Source organism: Coregonus lavaretus, assembly GCF_964263955.1.
Source record: "Coregonus lavaretus genome assembly, chromosome: 1".
NCBI classification, from domain to species: domain Eukaryota; kingdom Metazoa; phylum Chordata; class Actinopteri; order Salmoniformes; family Salmonidae; genus Coregonus; species Coregonus lavaretus.
In genome coordinates, this window is record NC_139988.1 from 49,953,182 (window position 1) to 49,974,715 (window position 21,534).

Here is a 21,534-nt window from a genome sequence, read left to right on the forward strand (position 1 = left end):
TTAACAAATAATTAAAGAGCAGCAGTAAAATAAAATAACATTAGGGAGGCTATATAAAGGGACTACTGGTACAGATTCAATGTGTGGGGGCACTGGTTAGTCGAGGTAATTGAGGTAATATGTACAGTTGAAGTCAGAAGTTTACATACACCTCAGCCAAATACATTTAAACTCAGTTTTTCACAATTCCTGACTTTTAATCCTAGTAAAAATTCCCTGTTTTAAGTCAGTTAGGATCACCACTTTATTTTAAGAATGTGAAATGTCAGAATAATAGTAGAAACAATGATTTATTTCAGCTTTTATTTATTTCATCACATTCCCAGTGGGTCAGAAGTTTACATACACTCAATTAGTATTTGGTAGCATTGCCTTTAAAGTGTTTAACTTGGGTCAAACGTTTCGGGTAGCCTTCCACAAGTTTCACACAATAAGTTGGGTGAATTTTGGCCCATTCCTCCTGACAGAGCTGGTGTAACTGAGTCAGGTTTGTAGGCCTCCTTGCTCGCACACACTTTTTCAGTTCTCCCTACACATTTTCTATAGGCTTGAGGTCAGGGCTTTGTGATGGCCACTCCAATACCTTGACTTTGTTGTCCTTAAGCCATTTTGCCACAACTTTGGAAGTATGCTTGGGGTCATTGTCCATTTGGAAGACCCATTTGCGACCAAGCTTTAACTTCCTGACTGATTTCTTGAGATGTAGGTTCAATATATCCACATAATTTTCCTTCCTCATGATGCCATCTATTTTGTGAAGTGCACCAGTCCCTCCTGCAGCAAAGCACCACCACAGCATGATGCTGCCAACCCCGTGCTTCACTGTTGGGATGGTGTTCTTCGGCTTGCAAGCTCCCGCTTTTTCCTCCAAACATAACGATGGTCATTATGGCCAAACAGTTCTATTTTTGTTTCAACAGACCAGAGGAAATTTCTCCAAAAAGTACGATCTTTGTCCCCATGTGCAGTTGCAAACCGTAGTCTGGCTTTTTTATGGTGGTTTTGGAGCAGTGGCTTCTTCCTTGCTGACCGGCCTTTCAGGTAATGTCGATATACGACTCGTTTTACTGTGAATATAGATACTTTTGTACCTGTTTCCTCCAGCATCTTCACAAGGTCCTTCACTGTTGTTCTGGGATTGATTTGCACTTTTCGCACCAAAGTACGTTAATCTCTAGGAGACAGAACGCGTCTCCTTCCTGAGCGGTATGACGGCTGCGTGGTCCCATGGTGTTTATACTTGTGTACTATTGTTTGTACAGATGAACGTGGTACCTTCAGGCATTTGGAAATTGCTCCCAAGGATGAACCAGACTTGTGGAGGTCTACAGATTTTTTTCTGAGGTCTTGGCTGATTTCTTTTTATTTTCCCATGATGTCAAGCAAAGAGGCACTGAGTTTGAAGGTAGGCCTTGAAATACATCTACAGGTACACCTCCAATTGACTCAAATGATGCCAATTAGCCTATCAGAAGCTTCTAAAGCCATGACATCATTTTCTGGAATTTTCCAAGCTGTTTAAAGGCACAGTCAACTTAGTGTATGTAAACTTCTGACCCACTGGAATTGTGATACAGTGAATTATAAGTGAAATAATCTGTCTGTAAACAATTGTTGGTAAAATGACTTGTGTCATGCACAAAGTAGATTTCCTTACCGACTTGCCAAAACTATAGTTTGTTAATAAGACATTTTTGGAGTGGTTGAAAAACGAGTTTTAATGACTCCAACATAAGTGTATGTAAACTTCCGACTTCAACTGTACAGTGGGGGGGAAAAGTATTTAGTCAGCCACCAATTGTGCAAGTTCTCCCACTTAAAAAGATGAGAGAGGACTGTAATTTTCATCATAGGTACAGGTCAACTATGACAGACAAAAAATCCAGAAAATCACATTGTAGGATTTTTAATGATTTTTTTGCAAATTATGGTGGAATATAAGTATTTGGTCAATAACAAAAGTTTCTCAATACTTTGTTATATACCCTTTGTTGGCAATGACACAGGTCAAACGTTTTCTGTAAGTCTTCACAAGGTTTTCACACACTTTTGCTGTCATTTTGGCCCATTACTCCATGCAGATCTCCTCTAGAGCAGTGATGTTTAGGGGCTGTCGCTGGGCAACACGGACTTTCAACTCCCTCAAAAGATTTTCTATGGGGTTGAGATCTGGAGACTGGCTAGGCCACTCCAGGACCTTGAAATGCTTCTTACGAAGCCACTCCTTCGTTGTCCGGGCGGTGTCTTTGGGATCATCGTCATGCTGAAAGACCCAGCCACGTTTCATCTTCAATGCCCTTGCTGATGGAAGGAGGTTTTCACTCAAAATCTCACGATCCATGGCCCCATTCATTCTTTCCTTTACACGGATCAGTCGTCCTGGTCCCTTTGCAGAAAAACAGCCCCAAAGCATGATGTTTCCACCCCCATGCTTCACAGTAGGTATGGTGTTCTTTGGATGCAACTCAGCATTCTTTGTCCTCCAAACACGACGAGTTGAGTTTTTACCAAAAAGTTCTATTTTGGTTTCATCTGACCATATGACATTCTCCCAATCCTCTTCTGGATCATCCAAATGCACTCTAGCAAACTTCAGACGGGCCTGGACATGTACTGGCTTAAGCAGGGGGACACGTCTGGCACTGCAGGATTTGAGTCCCTGGCGGCGTAGTGTGTTACTGATGGTAGGCTTTGTTACTTTGGTCCCAGCTCTCTGCAGGTCATTCACTAGGTCCCCCCGTGTGGTTCTGGGATTTTTGCTCACCGTTCTTGTGATCATTTTGACCCCACGGGGTGAGATCTTGAGTGGAGCACCAGATCGAGGGAGATTATCAGTGGTCTTATATGTCTTCCATTTCTTAATAATTGCTCCCACAGTTGATTTCTTCAAACCAAGCTGCTTACCTATTGCAGATTCAGTCTTCCCAGCCTGGTGCAGGTCTACAATTTTGTTTCTGGTGTCCTTTGACAGCTCTTTGGTCTTGGCCATAGTGGAGTTTGGAGTTTGACTGTTTGAGGTTGTGGACAGGTGTCTTTTATACTGATAACAAGTTCAAACAGGTGCCATTAATACAGGTAACGAGTGGAGGACAGAGGAGCCTCTTAAAGAAGAAGTTACAGGTCTGTGAGAGCCAGAAATCTTGCTTGTTTGTAGGTGACCAAATACTTATTTTCCACCATAATTTGCAAATAAATTCATAAAAAATCCTACAATGTGATTTTCTGGAGAAAAAAAATCTCAATTTGTCTGTCATAGTTGACGTGTACCTATGATGAAAATTACAGGCCTCCCTCATCTTTTTAAGTGGGAGAACCTCGAAGCGAGCATAGAAGTGATTTAGCTCGTCTGGTAGGCTTGTGTCACTGGGCAGCATTGTATGTTAAATGCACTGACTGTGCAACTAGTTCTAGGTAAAATGCCCAAATAATAATTTTTTGTTGAATGAACATATGAGACAATTTGAGCAAAGACATAATTTTAAGTTGAGATCATTTTGGCCTACGTTTTCTCCTGTTGGAGCTAAGTTTGGGCGAACTAAGTTCAGGTAACACTTTTACCAAAAAGTTTAGTAAACCAAAAGAAAGGCTGTGGAACCAGTTACTTAATAATATTTAGTTGAAACAACTATTGTTTTTTTGTTTTGTTTTTTGGAGTGAATAGTCATAATGGAAAACAAGTTGCAATACCGCTAGTAATCGCTCCTGGTAAAATCATTCCAGTGGATTTATCCAAGGTGTCAGTGGATCAAATAGATGGTGTGATGATGACAGAGTAAGATTATTGACTGCCATAAAAGTTAGGATCTTCAGCTTAACATTGGCCCAGAGAGTTGGACGTGGAGAGTTGGACATTGTTTTCTTTGAAAGTTGTGTAAGTTTGCTGGAGAAGCCCACACTATCCCAGACATATCTCCCTTATCACCCCTGACGTATGCTGGTATTCCGTCCACGACATATCTTTTCCATGATCCCACCCTTTCTGACTGTCTGATGTAGCACCTCTGACTCTCCTTCCTGTTTGATCTGTGGGCAGGCAAAGTGTGCGGGCTTTAGTCTAAACCTAGTTCAAACAGTTCTCCTAGTGGTTGTCAAAAACTTCCACCTGGGGGATGCATCACAGACGGGTTTGGTTCATCTGAAGTTATCAGAGGAATTCAAGGTCTTTGTCTACAGAGATAGTGGCCTTGGACTACTGTCCGGGTGTATTTGTGTGGGTGCCATTATCATCATCATTGTCCTCATAATTCTCCTCCTCCTTTTTCCTCCTCCTTCATCTCCTCCTCTTCATAATGATTGTCCTCTTCCTCCTCTTCCATCTCCTCCATTTCCTCCTCCTAATTGACCTCCATTTCCTCTGCTCCCCCTCCTTCCCCGTCTCCTCCTGTTCTTCCCCCTCCTCTTCCTCTTTCTCCTCCTCCTCCTTCTCATCCCCATCATTGTATTTCACCCTGTTCTTACCTGCACCCCTTTCTCTCTGTTAGAGTGAGGTAGTGTGAGACCACCATTCATATGCGTACATTCCACTCAGTCTGAAGTGACTGAGATTTGAAATGACAGAGGGAGATTTCGCCTGGTCTTATTTATTCCATCACGCCTTTGTTGGTGGGGACATTTATCCGTGTTGATTTGTGTTCTCCCGTGGCTGCTTCAGAGCAGTCGAGCAGGAAGTTGACCCTGCATGCCCTGAGCTACTAACTCAACCAAATGCTCTCGTCATTAAAACCATTCCGGAGACCCTCCGGATCAACATGAAGGATGGAGAAGAATAAAAAAACTGTGATGTTTGCGTATTGATTTTAATTTGTGAGAATGAATAGGGAAACTGTCCTTCAAGCCTTTGAATCCAAATGGCTCTTCATTCATATTCAAGATCAGAAAAGTTCATTTAAATGTGCGACTCAGATGGCCAGTGAATGTGACAGTAATTATCACAGTGGAGTCAAACGACTCCAGATGATTATTAGCAGAGTTAGTCTGCTTAGTGCTTTAAGGCTGGATAATCACTTAATAATAATAATAATTTTATTTTTATCTTTTTCCAGCCTTGTAGAGAAAAGGAAAAGGTTGAAAACAGCATTATGGTCTAAATCGGGGGTGTATAACTCTACAGTTGTCTACAGTCTACAGATGTCTACAGTCACAGTCCAGCTAGTTTTTATTTTCCCCTGGAGCCTAGTTGATGAATTAATGTCACTGACTGCCCAAGTCTAAATTAGCCGCTGATTAAAATGGCAAGAGCGGAAACCAGCATGCACTACCCAGCTAACAACAGACACTCCCACAACTTTAGAGACGTTCTCTTAAGAGTCTCATTCGTTCATTACCTAACATTTTTATAGGAATGTTCCAGGGATGTGCAAGGACTGTTTTCAAGAGACCATTCCCTTTATGTCAAACAGAACTTACCCAGAATAGGTTGCAATGTTCTCTGAATATAAGATAATAATGTCCTAGAGACGTTTCATGGGAACATTGCAAGAACATTCATGTGTCCAATGTCATTTAAAACAGGACGTTCTGTTATTGTCCCCTGGAGGTTTTTGTCTAGTTCAAAGCTTGTTCCAGGGACATCCTTAAATACGTTTTTAGGATGTTGCCTGATGGTCCTAAAGAAACATCCCCCCCCCCCCCCCCAAAAAAAAAAAAATATTTTTTACACACCACCCCTTGTTACTGTGGCCGAGCCCATCAAGGCACTGATTGCTGAACCACTGATCCATTCACAGCTCTTTGTCTGTTGGCAAGGTTAGGGATACACACAAAGTGCTTTTAACATACAGTGTTTTCAACCTACATACAATGAGCTCCAAAAGTATTGGTACAGTGGCATTTTTGTTTGTTTTGGCTCTGTACTCCAGCACTTTGGATTTGAAAATATGCAATGACTATGAGGACTAAATGCAGATTGTCAGCTTAAATTTTAGGGTATTTTCATCCATAACGAGTGAACCGTTTAGAAATTACCGCACTTTTTGTCACTCATCATTATTCACGATTCATTCAGGATTATCCATAATCATGATAGAATCCACATTAATGTAGAAGTGTTTAGAAACATATTCTATTTTTATTTACAATAACATTAACTACCATACATTTTTATTGGGCACAAAATAATCTGAAACACAAAACAAACAGCAAATGCATCCAACAAGTTTGTCACAAACTCAAGGTGTCATAAATAATTAATTGACCCCCCCCCCCCCCCCCAACGTAAAAAATATTTTCACATGACCCTCACCTTGTACTGTAAAATAAACTGAACACTTTTTTGGACCCCCTCATAGAATTAACTCAAAATAATGTTTACGACCACAAATAACAATAAGTGTAGCGACCCTGTGTTTTATAAACGTTGATATCGACTTTTCCACTTCAGCATGCTTTTGTGGCACAGTCAATGCCACGCAGGGATACGGGCCAGAAGGTTGAGGGTTTGCCGACCACAACATATGAGCTCACTTTCCCTGCCTGTTTAATTACACTATGATCACAGCCAGCTGCAAACAATGATCAGCTAGGTGGAAATCAGATTTTCTACATTTGAGTGCCATATTTATAATAAAATAAAATATATTCAATACATTTTCCACCAACAGGTTTCTGTGCCAATGCACCACACAACCAATTAACAAAGCATACTGACTTCGGGCACTTGAATATGATGGTTTGCATGTTCAACACCACAATAATAGACTATGTCAATCTCGACAAACAAAAAAGACATCCCTCCCTTCTAGAACTGACCCCATTTTGGTCGACTGAGATTTCTTTAGTTGAGCAGTTACAAATATGTTATTTTTTTCATGGTGCACAAGACACCCGTCTGATTGCGCCTGTCTCAGTGGACTAATCCATTGCTGTGGCCATGGGGATGGACAGTCCATCACTCTAAGACGTACTACTGAAATTGTATATGGTTATATTATGTAAGAACAATGGTGCAACTACGGTTGCAAAATTCCTGGAACTTTCAATAAATTCGCTGGTTTTCCCAAAATCCCGGTGGGATGTTGCCGGAATCAGTGGCTTCTTCCTTGCTGAGCGGCCTTTCAGGTTATGTCGATATAGGACTTGTTTTACAGTGGATATAGATACTTTTGTACCTGTTTCCTCCAGCATCTTCACAAGCTGTTGTTCTGAGATTCATTTGCACTTTTCGCACCAAAGTACGTTCATCTCTAGGAGACAGAACGCGTCTCCTTTCTGAGCGGCTGCGTGGTCCCATGGTGTTTATAGTTGCATACTATTATTTGTACAGATGAACGTGGTACCTTCAGGCATTTGGAAATTGCTCCCAAGGATGAACCAGACTTGTGGTCTACAATTTTTTTTCTGAGGCCTTGGCTGATTTCTTTTGATTTTCCCATGGTGTCAAGCAAAGAGGCACTGAGTTTGAAGGTAGGCCTTGAAATACATCCACAGGTACACCTCCAATTGACTCAAATTATGTCAATTAGCCTATCAGAAGCTTCTAAAGCCATGACATAATTTCCTGGAATTTTCCAAGCTGTTTAAAGGCACAGTCAACATAGTGTATGTAAACTTCTGACCCTCTGGAATTGTGATACAGTGAATTATAAGTGAAATAATCTGTCTGTAAACAATTGTTGGAAAAATGACTTATGTCATGCACAAAGTAGATGTCCTAACCGACTTGCCAAAACTATAGTTTGTTTACAAAAAAAAATTGCTTTGATTACTTAGAGTTTATTTAGTGTTGTTTACACTGTTCCTGTAATGTAGACACAGGGAGTCAGGAAGCAGGTGCAGTTAGTGCGTTTAATAATAACGAACGTGGAACGATACAAAACAAGAGAAGCGTCTGACATGGAAACACAAACAATACTACCTGATGACTGATAACAAAAGAGTGCTACATAAAGGACAAGTAATCAGGGGAGTAATTACATTTTACAGACGCTCTTATCCAGAGCGACTTACAGTTAGTGCATACAATATTCTTTTCATACTGGCCCCCCGTGGGAATCGAACCCACAACCCTGGTGTTGCAAACGCCATGCTCTACCAACTGAGCTACCTCCCTGCCGGCCATTCCCTCCCCTACCCTGGACAACGCTGGGCCAATTGTGCACCGCCCCATTGGTCTCCCGGTTGCGGCCGGCTACAGCAGAGCCTGGATTCGAACCAGGATCTCTAGTGGCACAGCTAGCACTGCGATGCAGTGCCTTAGACCACTGCGCCACTCGGGAGACGAGTAATGAAGTCCAGGTGTGACTGATGATGAGACGCAGGTGTGCGTAATGATGGTTGCCAGGATCGGTAGTTAGTAGACCGGCGAAGTCAAGCACCGGAGAGGGGGAGTGGGAGTAGACGTGACATTTCCAAACGGGCAGAAATATAATAATATATTATCTAACGGCACCTGTATGTCACACATAGGCTGCTAGCTCTCAGTCCCTCCCATTTCTCTTTCATATTGTTATTATTACTATTATTATTATGATCATCATTATAATAATAAGTAATGTAATTATCATTAGTAGCCTTGTATAACCACCATCGAGCTGTAGGCCTAAGAGTGCATCCTGTTTAGCTGTCTTAATACCGTAACTTACTTAGGTCTGTATTTTATTATAGCATATAGGCTACTGTATTAATCAATTAATCATTCATTTGTTCATGTCATCACACAGCATATGAGTCATTCATGCTTTGAAATCAAGTTTTTTAGTTTTAAAATGAAATAACAAAGGAAGCCTTGAATAATAATCCTAAACAATAAATAAACTGCAACATGTCGGCAATTGCATTCAGGAACGCATGCGACTGGTTTTAGTCTTTGCAGTAATAAAGGCTTTAAAAGCATATTTCCTTAGAACACTCTCTGTTACACTTATAATTTATTTAGTGTTGTTTACACTGTTCCAAACGATCAGATTTTTTAAAAATATTGTAAACTTCCACAACTAAGTCAAATGTCTACCACACATTGGACTTCCCCTTTCCCTCCTGAGCAACCAGTAAACATTCCCACATTTCACGTTTATTTTTCACATCCTCCACATCCCTTATGCTGTTACGTGTTACAGTGTTGGAGTTTGTTATAACCAATTTATTGATATTATTATGATATGCTATAGGTCAGGCCCTATTGTTCATGTGCATGTGACGCATACATGTGTCACGTAAAGAGAGCAAGGGTTGAGGGAATAGGGAATGTTTTTCCTAAACAAATTAGGGATTTCAGTAACAGAACTTTTCAGTCAGAGAAAAAAACAAGTAAGAAACTAGAAATTGCTGTAATTATGTTGCAGCTTCAGCAACACAGACAGTGCGATAAACACCGTTGCTATGCTATGGTCCCTGGTCACTGCAGCAGGGAGGAGAGCAAATGTGTGCCAGTCACACAGTCACTCACTGTCTTTTTTTAAAACACAGCATAGCAAGTCTGTGCCCAGCCCAAATCAATTGCCGTCGGGCTCCCTATTGAGTCCTTTGTGTGTCTTAATTATTTCATCAAACAGTGTGCTTAAAGTATCAGACAAGCTCAGTGCATACAGTTGATTTTATTAAAACAGATAGGGTGTTTTTATAGGCCTATGGAAAAATACACGTTTTAACATTTGATTGTTTGAAAGAACAGACGACTCTTGGTCGACCAAGACGGGGACAGCCCTACTCCCTATCTTGTAGGCTTACCCAGTATTGAAGACTTGTCCTGACAATCTCCAAACGTCATTTAACTTTTTGGTGTTTTGTAACAAATGTCTCTTTCCATTCATCAAATGGCCGCTGCAAAGTTTGGATTGATTGATTGATTGATTTTATCACCCCAAAACAATCCATATATACACAACGATTTTTTTATGTGACCGGGATTGCACAATAAAGTCAGGGACTTATTTCCATTGTGGTCCCTATTTTTTAAAACATAAATACATATACAATTACATAGATACAGAGATACAGATAAAAAAATGCTCAACCTCTAGATTAGTATGAGGGGGGAGTTTAAGTACAAATCTTACAAGCTTGCGTGGGTGGTCTGTAGTTTATTCTTTAGATGTTTGGGACTGCTGGTGAACCATGATGTGCAGGCATAATCAATGTGGCACTGGACTAGTGCACTTGCCAGAGTCTTACGCGTGTCTATAGCTAGGTTTCCATCCAATTGGCGACAGATTTTCATGCGAATATTCTAAAATCCTTTAGGAAAATTTGGCACCGGACAACGTGACCGTGAAGATTTACATTTTGAACTCTATTCATTGGGTTTCCATGTGTAGCATATGCAAAAGTGTATAGCCTATTTCTTTATTGGTTTTTAGGCTACTTTCTTAAAACAATAATTGTCCACCTCAAGATTCAGCTGTCGGAGATTTGAGCATTAAACGCATCAGGACATTGCGTGCATAGGCCTACAGACTTACGTGTCCAACAACAGACCTACTTATAACCTATCTTAAACTACATACGGAGCACACAATTAAAAAGACAAATCGAATTTAATTTAGCCAATGAAAATGTCTCAACAGAATTAAACAAAACAGGTTTAGCATATTTAAAGAACTGGTTTCGATTAGTAAATATACTTGCAATAATAACAATGATATACAATAATAATAATAATGCTAAAATATTTATTCTAAATAAATGTACGCTTCAAAATTACATCCTACCTGAATAGGGATTTGCACAGTAGGCTGCATTTGGCATCTTAGTCCACTACAATATTAAAACTTGTATTATATTCCCCTTGTAGGCTTTTCACTATAGGCATACTCTTTTTCCTCTAACTTTTGTTTTACTCCATCTTCACAATCAACAGTACCCTAGGCCAAGGCTCCTATCTCGCTCTCTCCTCAACAGAAGGCACACGTGCGCGCAAGGCATGTGAGAATGGTGCTGGAGCGCGAATTCGGGGTGTAGGCTATGATAGACAGCCTCTCCTGGACAATTTGTCCCACTACTTATCAGGCTTTTCTTATTTTTTTACCAAAAGCTGGCAATTAGGCCTACTGGCTAAGGGAGTTGTGTTTCCATCAAATTGACTTGTTGCAGATAAAAGTCTGTGTGTAAATACGTAGCGCACATAAAAATTACTTTTGAGGTTAAATTCCCATGTACCGAATAAAAAATGAGTTTCCATCGTTCCAAGTTAAATGGGTTTCCATCGCATTTTCAACTCTAAGCCTACTGATGGTTTTGTCACACAAAATAATTGCATGTAATCACTCTGGTACTGGTACATGCGCTCTAGCCAACAGTTTGCAGATACAGCGCAGGTACAGCCTACTACATGAGATTATTATGGACAAAAGTGCAAGATCATTTTTTGGATCAAATGGCAGCCATGCATCGATCATCATCGTGATCAGAATAAGACCCTCAATATTTATTGAAAGGATCATCAACCTCACCACTGTGCACTTTCACCACCCTGTGAAGTTCATCATAATTTATTTCATCTGTAGCCTAATAAACTGCATGCTTTCTCATGATGTCATGACATTTTTTATCTGACATGTAGGCTACTTTACTCGCATAAAAAGGTTGGATGGAAACCTGGTTAATGTCAAGCAATTTTGAGGATGCTGGAATTATATTTTGGATGAACACATGCAGGCCTACAGGAGACTTTTGAAGTAGCCTAATCAGATTAAAACATTGTGACTGGTTGTGTTTCTGCCACATATAAAAGGTAATACATTTTAAAAGTTAAATGATAAATATTTAGGCTATATTGAAGCCGTCCACAACCGATCCAAATTGAATTAAACATTCAAATCACAGGGCTTTTGTGCCATTATTCACTGCAGCCTAGAGTAGAATTTTGTATTCGATTGAAAACAATAATGAAATGATTAATTGCATTGTGGTGTTGTAGGCTAGTCTAGGTAGGATAATTGTACTGTCCCTAAACAAGATCAACAGGGATGCTTTTTGAGCTGTGTGTCATGTCTTTACTGTTCTTCCATGCGCCTCAGAAAACTGGACACATGAATGTTCTTGCAACGTCCCATGAAATGTTTCTAGGACATTAATATTGGATATTCTTGTAATGAACACTCAGGGAGAAAAAGGTGCAGATTCACGCGCAGAGCGCAGCAGGTGTTTATTTCGCAGAAGGCAGGAATCGTGGTCACAGGCAGGCAATGGTCATACACAGGTAGGCAAACAGGCAGGAGAAGCCAAAAACTAGGACCAAAGGCTATAACAGGTTTTCACAAACAAGCTAGGAAAAGGCTTAGTAGAGTCAAAACGAACAATAACTCACAAGGCACAAACAGAATGAACTGAACTAAATAAGGAGCTAATGAGACCAGGTGAGTAACTAACACAGGTGAAATCAATGAACAAAAATGAAAGACAGGGCTACGTTCAAGAACACAAAGAAACAGGGCTACGTTCAAGAACACAAGGTTGACTAAGAAAATAAATACAGAACCTTACAATTCTGAGAACATGGTAACTACATTCTGGATAAGTTCTGTTTGATATTAAGGGAATGTTCTCCTAACTCTAACGCCAAAACATGCTAAATAAGTTCTCAGGAGGTTTTTGCTAACATATATAGAATGTTCCCCTAACTAACGGAAAACTGGGCACTCAAACATCAGGGGAACATTACGGGTAACATTACAAAATCATTCTCTCTCCCTAGAATATTGTTAGCTGGGTGTAGGGCCTAGATAGAAAGCTAGAATAAAACCTCTCCCTCTTTTTTTCTCCCAGCTTTTTATCATGATATGAATAGGAATGCATTCATCCTGTGGATTGTAATGAAATGGAATCATACCTTGAATGTTATCTACAATGAGTGTACAAAACATTAGGAACACCTGCTCTTTCCATGACAAATCCAGGTGAAAGCTATGATCCCTTATTGATGTCACCTGTTAAATCCACTTCAATCAGTGTAGAGGAAGGAGAAGAGACAGGTTAAAGAAGGATTTTTAAGCCTTGACACAATTGAGACATGAATTGTGAGAGGCATGTTAACGGGAGGGAGTACTGGGCTTAGCATGTCTCTCAAGGAGGCAAAAAATTGATTTTGTCTTGGAAAAGTTGAATATTTTCAGGTGTCGGGTAATTGGTTAAGGGAGGAGGATTGGATGGAAAGAGAGAGGAGGTTGAAAAGACTGATGGAGGCAGAGGATGGGTTTGAATCTGTTGAGGAAGATTGGTGTCATGTTAAAATAGAAAGAGCCGGACGCCAGATCGAGTTCTGGAGATGAAATGGAAGGGGTAGAAGGTTTTGTGAGGAACTTGGAGCCCGAGCCTTACATTGATGGATATGGTTATGATAAAGATACTTTTGATCCAGTGGGAGAGAGATTTTTGAAGGGTGGAACCAGGCCTTTTGGCTGATCCATGGGTGGTTTCAGGTTGGGTGGAAAATATGGTGGGTGCTGTTGAGTTGGTGAAGGTAACCCGAAGTGGACTTGTGATGTTTGTTTGTGTTTCTTCAGATCAGAGGGAGCAGGTGCTCCGTGCGACATAACTTGGTGAAAGACCTGTATCTTGCTTTGCGCTTAGATACAGGGCACTATTGAAGGGAATGCTGTCTGGTGTAGTGTTAAGTGTGGAGGTGGAGCAATTTAAGTTGAAGAGTCCTGGTGTTTGTGACGCCCGCCATTTGGTGCGACGCAGATCCGGTGGGGAGCGTGGTGAAACAGAGGTGACACAGTCTGTTCTTTTGAGCTTTGACTCAGAGTCTTTACCTGATTAAGTAGTGTTAGGATATACAGCGCATTCGGAAAGTATTCAGACTTTTTCCACATTTTGTTACGTTACAGCCTTATTCTAAAATGGATTAAATAAAAAGAAAATCCTCATCAATCTACACACAATACCCCATAATGACAAAGCGAAAACAGGTTTTTAGAAATTTTAGCAAATGTATTAATAATAAAAAACAGAAATACCTTATTTACATAAGTATTCAGATCCTTTGCTATGAGACTCGAAATTGAGCTCAGGTGCAGCCTGTTTCCATTGATCATCCTTGAGATGTTTCTACAACTTGATTGGAGTCCACCTGTGGTAAATTCAATTGTTTGGACATGATTTGGAAAGGCACACACCTGTCTTTATAAGGTTCCACAGTTGACAGTGCATGTCAGAGCAAAAACCAAGCCATGAGGTCGAATACATTTTCCGTAGAGTTCCGAGACAGGATTGTGTCGAGGCACAGATCTGGGGAAGGGTACCAAAACATTTCTGCAGCATTGAAGGTCCCCAAGAACACAGTGGCCTCATCATTCTTAAATGGAAGAAGTTTAGAACTACCAAGACTCTTCCTAGAGCTGGCCGCCCGGCCAAACTCAGCAACCGGGGGTGAAGGGCCTTGGTCAGGGAGGTGACCAAGAACCCGATGGTCACTCTGACAGAGCTCCAGAGTTCCTCTGTGGAGATGGGAGAACCTTACAGAAGGACAACCATCTCTGCAGCACACTACCAATCAGGCCTTTATGGTAGAGTGGCCAGACGGAAGCCATTCCTCAGTAAAAGGCACATGACAGCCCGCTTGGAGTTTGCCAAAAGGCACCTTAAGACTCTCAGACCATGAGAAACAAGATTCTCTGGTCTGATGAAACCAAGATTGAACTCTTTGGCCTGAATGCCAAGCGTCACTTCTGGAGGAAACCTGGCACCATCCCTACGTTGAAGCATGGTGGTGGCAGCATCATGCTGTGGGGATGTTTTTCAGCAGCAGGGACTGGGAGACTAGTCAGGATTGAGGGAAAGATGATCGGAGCAAAGTACAGCGATATCCTTGATGAAAACCTGCTCCAGAGCGCTCAGGACCTCAGACTGGACAGGACCCTATGCACACAGCCAAGACAACGCAGGAGTGGCTTCGGGACAAGTCTATGAATGTCCTTGAGTGGTCCAGCCAGAGCCCGGACTTGAACCCGATCGAAAATCTCTGGAGAGATCTGAAATAGCTGTGCAGCGACTCTCCCCATCCAACCTGACGGAGCTTGAAAGGATCTGCAGAGAAGAATGGGAGAAACTCCCCAAATACAAGTGTGCCAAGCTTGTAGCGTCATTCCCAAGACTCGAGGCTGTAATCACTGTCAAAGGTGTTTCAACAAAGTACTGAGTAAAGGGTCTGAATACTTATGTAAATAAGTTATTTCTGTGATATATTTTAAATAAATTTGCAAATAAATTGAAAAACCTGTTTTTGCTTTGTCATTATGGGGTATTGTGTGTAGATCGATGAGCGAAAAAAACTATTGAATCCATTTTAGAATAAGGCTGTAACGTAACAATGTGGAAAATGTCAAGGGGTCTGAATACTTTCTGAATGCACTGCACCTCTTCAGTGTCATTCAGTAAATTTTTTCATCCCTTTTTCTTTCTTCACAAAATAATCTAAAAACCTGTTTTTGCTTTGTCTTTGATGTGTAACCTGTTTTTTGTGTGTAGATTGATGAGGGGAAAAAACTATTTAATCCAATTTAGAATAAGGCTGTAAATGTAGAAAACGTAAAGGGGTCTGAATACTTTCTGAATGCACTGTATGAGTTATGCTGTTAGAGCTTTTGTGCCAAATACACTGCAGTGTTATAGGTGTCAATATTATCGGTATGTTGTAGCAGTGTGTAGGAGGGAGATTCAGAGATTTGCAAAGTGTGCAGGAGGACATTGGACAGAGGAATGTGTCGTTTTGGTGGAAAAAGCTGTGTGTTTCAACTGTAGGTGGGGATCAGAGGTGTCTGGTGCGAGAGAGGCAGGTTGAGGTGGCCAGGGTCAGAGTACTGCAGAAGATGTCATATGCTGAGGCAATGAAGAAAGGAGAGGAGGATGGATCAAGGGTGAGGGATTCTGAGAGGATCCCTGTGAATAGTAGATCTGTGCCAGAACAGAGGGATAGGCCAATGAGTGATATATGTTTTAGTAAGGTTAGCTTCTTAGCGTTCATAGCAATGGTTATCAACTGTACCGCAGAGATGGAACGTAAGTCACAGAAAATAGATGTTGTGGTGGCAGCTGCAGAGAAGTACTTGGGGGTACAGCCAACTTGACACAACTGTGGGAAGCATTGGAGTCAACATCGGCCAGCATCCCTGTAGAACGCTTTCGACACCTTGTAGAGTCCATGCCCCGACGAATTGAGGCTGTTCTGAGGGCAAAAGGTGTGCAACTCAAGATTAGGAAGGTGTACCTAATGTTTTTTACACTCAGTGTAGTTCATAATTAGCTTGTGCATGAAAATGAAACATGGTGGGAATAGAAATGTCTGTGTCATCTGTTTCACAGTTGCCTTTGCTCCAAGTAAATTGATCAAGTTGATGAGTGGCTTGTGTTTGTGGCTCTATGGGCTTTTGGCCGGCTGGACTCAAAGGAGATTAGTTTGGTCTGTTTTTATTGTTTCGTCTCACCTTGTCTGCCAGACATTGTTTGGGGCCATTATGTGTCTCGTGGGCGTCTTTTCTGCAGTTTACCTGACAAAGGTTGTAAGGAGTGACTTAGGGCTTTTCAAAATCAGCACTTTTCAGATAGAGGACTTATTGAGCTGTAGGAGACCATATACAGTATTTACCGAACACAGCCATCAAACCTGGGTTGTAGGTGCACCTCAAAATCAATTACAGCAGTATCTCTGGGAGCTAACAAAAGTCAATAGAAACAACCTCCACTAGACATCTGACAATAGGTTACTTCTTTCCCAGTGATCTAAACGTACAATCCTGAAATGTACAGAGGTGTACAATCCTGTTCTTCACATTATTCACAGCACAATGAATGGCACTCTATTCAATTAGAGGAGATGTTCTCTGTTTGTTGGCAGTGTTGTGAATGCATCCTTGGCATTGGACTTGGGAGGGCAAAGCAACAGTATTGCATTTTGAGATAATGACTTGCAACTTATGTCTGTCAATTTCTTGTGTTGCAAACACCAGCAGGGTATTGATTGTCTATATTGAGCCCTCAGTTTATGATGGTTTGTTAAATCACCATGCTTGTCTCATAACAAACCAATTTGTACATTGTTCATTAATAAGAATTACTGTATATGAGACTAAATACAATTAATTTAACAGAACTATGTCCACTTAACCAGCACATGAACTTGATCATTGAACTTAATGAATTGATCCTATGGAAAAGATTGGCAGACAGAATACAATCTGAGTTTGGGAAATCCTGTCCTAGCCTACATCAGTCCAGTCATGTGTTGAATGTGTACAGCTTCCCCACAGCTGTTTGGTCTCCTGGGATCAAAGGAGAAGGGGGTTCTACTAAGTTAAATTGTTTTAAGAAGGTCATACCAAGGATCACTTTGCTATTTGATTTTGAATTTTAAGACCCCTTGAAGTGTATATATATATATATATATATATATATATATATATATATATATATATATATATATATATATATATATATATTATTATTACAATTATTTGATGAAGATTTGTATTTGGCCTTACTGCTATTAGCCCATACAAGCACATTGAATAACATATTCACTACATGGAACAACAGACAGTCCCCCCCCAAAAATATAAAGGACGTTTGTTCTGAAGTGTCTGTCCTATATCTGAGAGATATAAGAATGATCAGGAAACTTTTTTTATTTTTCTTACATGTATTTAACCTCTTATTTTTGGCACTAAACAGTCTCCATATACTGTATACTTCCATTAATTTTTTCAACTTTTACCGGGGGACCTTCAGACGAGTCTTGTGAGGCATGTGGGCATCCTAGAGCAAAGAACCTGACATGTACGTGTACGTGAGAGTCTTAACTTTTTCACAGAGGGGTAATAGTAGTGTGTAGCCCAAACTGTCATTTTGCAATATGTCAAAGTCAGTTTGAAGACAGGCGTGTACTGTATGTGTGTCCAATTTGATGTGGCTGCATTAAGAACTGAATTATCTGCATGCCAATATTTTTTTTCACAATGATAATTTATTTAGTCAATGCATCTGAAGTCCCGAAGCCAAGAAGTTGTGTTATGTGCTGATATGAGTTTGTGGATTAGAATGACGACCGGAATTGGTCTGTCATTATTCAGGTCTAAAGAGTTGCCATGTTTATGTACATTTCAATATAGACAACATTTCCCCAATGGACAATGATAACTATATTTCAATACAGTACAGTAATTTGCTAAAATTGCTGACAAATAGATGTCTGCCTATTACTTACAACCTACCATCATTTTTGGGTATACTATTCATTTCTCTTCCTACATTATTCATAAGTGGATATAATTAATTTGTCACAGTTTTGTTATGCCAACAGGCTCCTGTTTAAATACAGTTATTTTGTTTTACCTGTAGGTGGCCATGGTGCACGAGGCCTCTCGCCACCCCTTCCCCACTGTGGATGTACCTGACCATGTCCATTACACCATAGGGGCAGTCATACTGGCTATCGGCATCACCGGCATGGTGGGCAACTTTCTGGTTATCTATGCCTTCAGCAGGTAAGGGACAGGAGCTTCCCATTGTACTGTAACTATACATCTCTCTCTCACACACACCTATAATTTGATCAATTTGAATTCTGTTGCAGTTTCTTGCAGCAAGAGAATGTACAGTTAATGCTGAGATTTTTCGTCTCACTGTCTCACTATCCTTCCATCTGTCATACGTCGCTCTGTAGTCTCAGTTGTTTATCAGTGTGTCTCAGTTGATCAGCATTGTGAGTAAAGAGAGGTAAAGAGGTCAGGGTATTTATCCTCCCTCCTGAGCCCACACATTATGTAAAGGAGGGCAATATACATTATTGTAGAATAAAATGAACTGTCGCACAGGCTGCAATTGCAAATGTTTACACATTCACAGTTGTATTTCCTTCATCCCACACTACTTGCCTTGACATCTCTTTGTTCTGTGTAACGCGCTTCGCTTTCAATGCTTTGTGTGGAGATGCCATTTCTCTCCCACTACGATGACCCATTCTGTATATAGACACCCACGGACGCACACACACACAATCATATGCAGATATATTGTAAGTAGTACATGTTGGACAAATTGATGGCACAAGCTCTTTGCAGAGATAAATAGTTGTCAATAATAACTTATTCACCAGACAGAGAGGAACTATGTAATTTCAGTACAATTACCATTTCATTACACTGACCTACCATTTGTGGGAATGTTACAGCATTATGCTGGGGTTTATGTGCGTGTTAAATTGAATCAGAATACTGCATCCTGCCTTTCCCTGTGCTGTATGTGTTGTGTTCTACAGGAGCAGGTCACTGAGGACTCCGGCCAACATGTTCATCATTAACCTGGCCATCACTGACCTCCTGATGTGCCTCACACAGGCACCCATCTTCTTCACCACCTCCATGCATAAGAGATGGATCTTCGGAGAGAAAGGTACTCCACACAGCCTCCTAACACGTCTGAGGTCAATTATTTTCCACTCAGACGTTTCTGAGGAAACCGAAAAAAATCTATAAATTACTTGAAAGAAAAAACATAGAAAGTGTGGACGCATACTTGGAAGGAAACCTAGCTTCTTTCTTAGACTGGAAGGAGATTAAATGAAGGAATTGATTCCAAGGTAATTAAATTGAACAGAAAAGGTGGAGAATGGCAAGAGGTAGAAGTGTATGAGAAGAGAGAAAGAGGAGAATGTTACCGTAAACCATGTTTCCTTCCAACCATTTTATGCGGATTAATTAACTGAAGCATAAAAAAAACTAATGACAGGCCTGATGGAAACAGCTAATTTTTCAGTCAAAACTTCCTAATGTTGGCAAAACAAAATGCGCTAGAGAAGGGTGGATCATTTCTTTGTCTGTGAAATAGATTATATGACAATTGCGGTGGAAAACTATTTTATGCGCCAATATTGATATAATTACCATCATGTCAAAGTAAACTTGGAGTCACGCAATGATATGTTGTGTTGTCCTCCCACCACAATGTGAAAAAATAATGAAACATTTATTAGACAGATGGATTAAGTTATTATGAACACACATATGGTGGTTAAGTGCACGTTGATGAGCTTGATGCAAATTTCCAATACATATCGAAGGCATTATTTGTATGCTGGTGACATGATGATCGGTGCTTGGCTGGCAATTATCAAATAAAAGTGATCTTTCTCTTATCTCATCATGTAACCTATAGTCTTTTGCGAAACACATTGAACTTCTGTTTTTTATTAATTTCATGGAAACTTATGCAAAAAAGTGATTTTTATATGCACTACTTCATCATGCACAGCTTTTCATCCACAACAAGCCAGTTTAATGGAAACACTCCTATCCATTAAAAGGTGCATATCTTTTCATGCAAATATTTGATAATCCGCTTGAAAATCTTTCAAAGGTGGATGGAAGCCTAGTTAATGAGTTGTTGCCTAGAGATACAGACAATAAGGCAGACCTTGAGTCTTTTTATCTGCATCCATTTGTCACGATCGTCGTAAGCAGCAGACCAAGGCGCAGCGTGATATGCGTACATCTTTTAATGAGTACTTCAATAACAATAACAAAAACAACAAAACAATACGTGAAGTCCTAAGGTTAAGAAACACAAACCTCTCCGGAACAAGATCCCACAATTGACTTTGCCAAACAGGCTGCCTAAGTATGGTTCCCAATCAGAGACAACGAGAATCAGCTGCCTCTGATTGGGAACCACCCTGGCCAACATAGAAAACAACGATCTAGAACAGAAACCTAGAAAACTAAACATAGAAACGAACACCCTGGCTCAACATTAAAGAGTCCCCAGAGCCAGGGCGTGACAACATTTCAATCAAAGTTGGCTTTGGATGACCTGCCTATCGATTCCCCACGAAACTGATGCAGCAATCAGGGCATTGGGGACAATGGGGTCATCCCTCTCCACCAGGTCCATGGGGTCGAACTGCCGGGAGACCGCATCAGGCTTGGTGTTCTTCGACCCCGGACGGTATGAGATGGTGAACCGGAACCTGGTGAAGAACAACGCCCACCTGGCCTGGCGCGAGTTGAGCCTCTTGGCCCCCTGAATGTAGGCTAAGTTCTTATGGTCCGTCCATACGACGAATGGATGGGCGGCCCCCTCTAGCCAATGCCTCCACTCCCACAGGGCGAGCTTGACCACTAGCAACTCATGGTTCCCCACGTCGTAATTCTGCTCCGCCAGGGACGGCCGACGGGAGAAAAACGTGCAGGGGTGAGTCTTACCGTCCGTGAGGAACCGCTGGGACAGGATTGCTCCCACCGCAACGTCTGAAGCATCCACCTCCACAATGAAAGACAGGGACGGATCAGGATGCCCTAGGACCGGGGCCGATGTAAAGCACCGCTTAAGCGCATCAAATGCGTTCCCCGCTTCCGGGGTCCAGGCGAAGGAGCTAAAATTGCGAATAAATCGGTTATAAAAATGAGAAAACCCTAAAAACCGCTGTAGTTGCTTGAGGGATGAGGGCTTGGGCCAATCCAGTACCACGCTGACCTTGGCTGGGTCCATCCGTAGGTCCCCCTGGGTGACGATGAACCCCAGGAAGGAGACTATCTCTTTGTGGAACACACACTTCTCCGCCTTGACGTAGAGCTGGTGACGGAGAAGGCATTGGAGGACCTGCCGAAC

At 41.1% G+C, this 21,534-nt stretch overlaps 1 protein-coding gene across 1 annotated transcript in view; it reads left to right on the top strand.

Moving 5' to 3' along the window:
* LOC311130371 (melanopsin-A-like) overlaps nucleotides 1–21,534 on the top strand; it is a gene marked incomplete at both ends in the record, with an annotated part of 88,653 nt that overhangs the window by 10,599 nt on the left and 56,520 nt on the right. Inside the window, 2 exons of the mRNA XM_084163095.1 lie at nucleotides 18,268–18,413; nucleotides 19,187–19,320. Coding sequence (XP_084019221.1) covers nucleotides 18,268–18,413; nucleotides 19,187–19,320 — 280 coding nt within the window. The remainder of the gene's footprint in view (nucleotides 1–18,267; nucleotides 18,414–19,186; nucleotides 19,321–21,534) is intronic.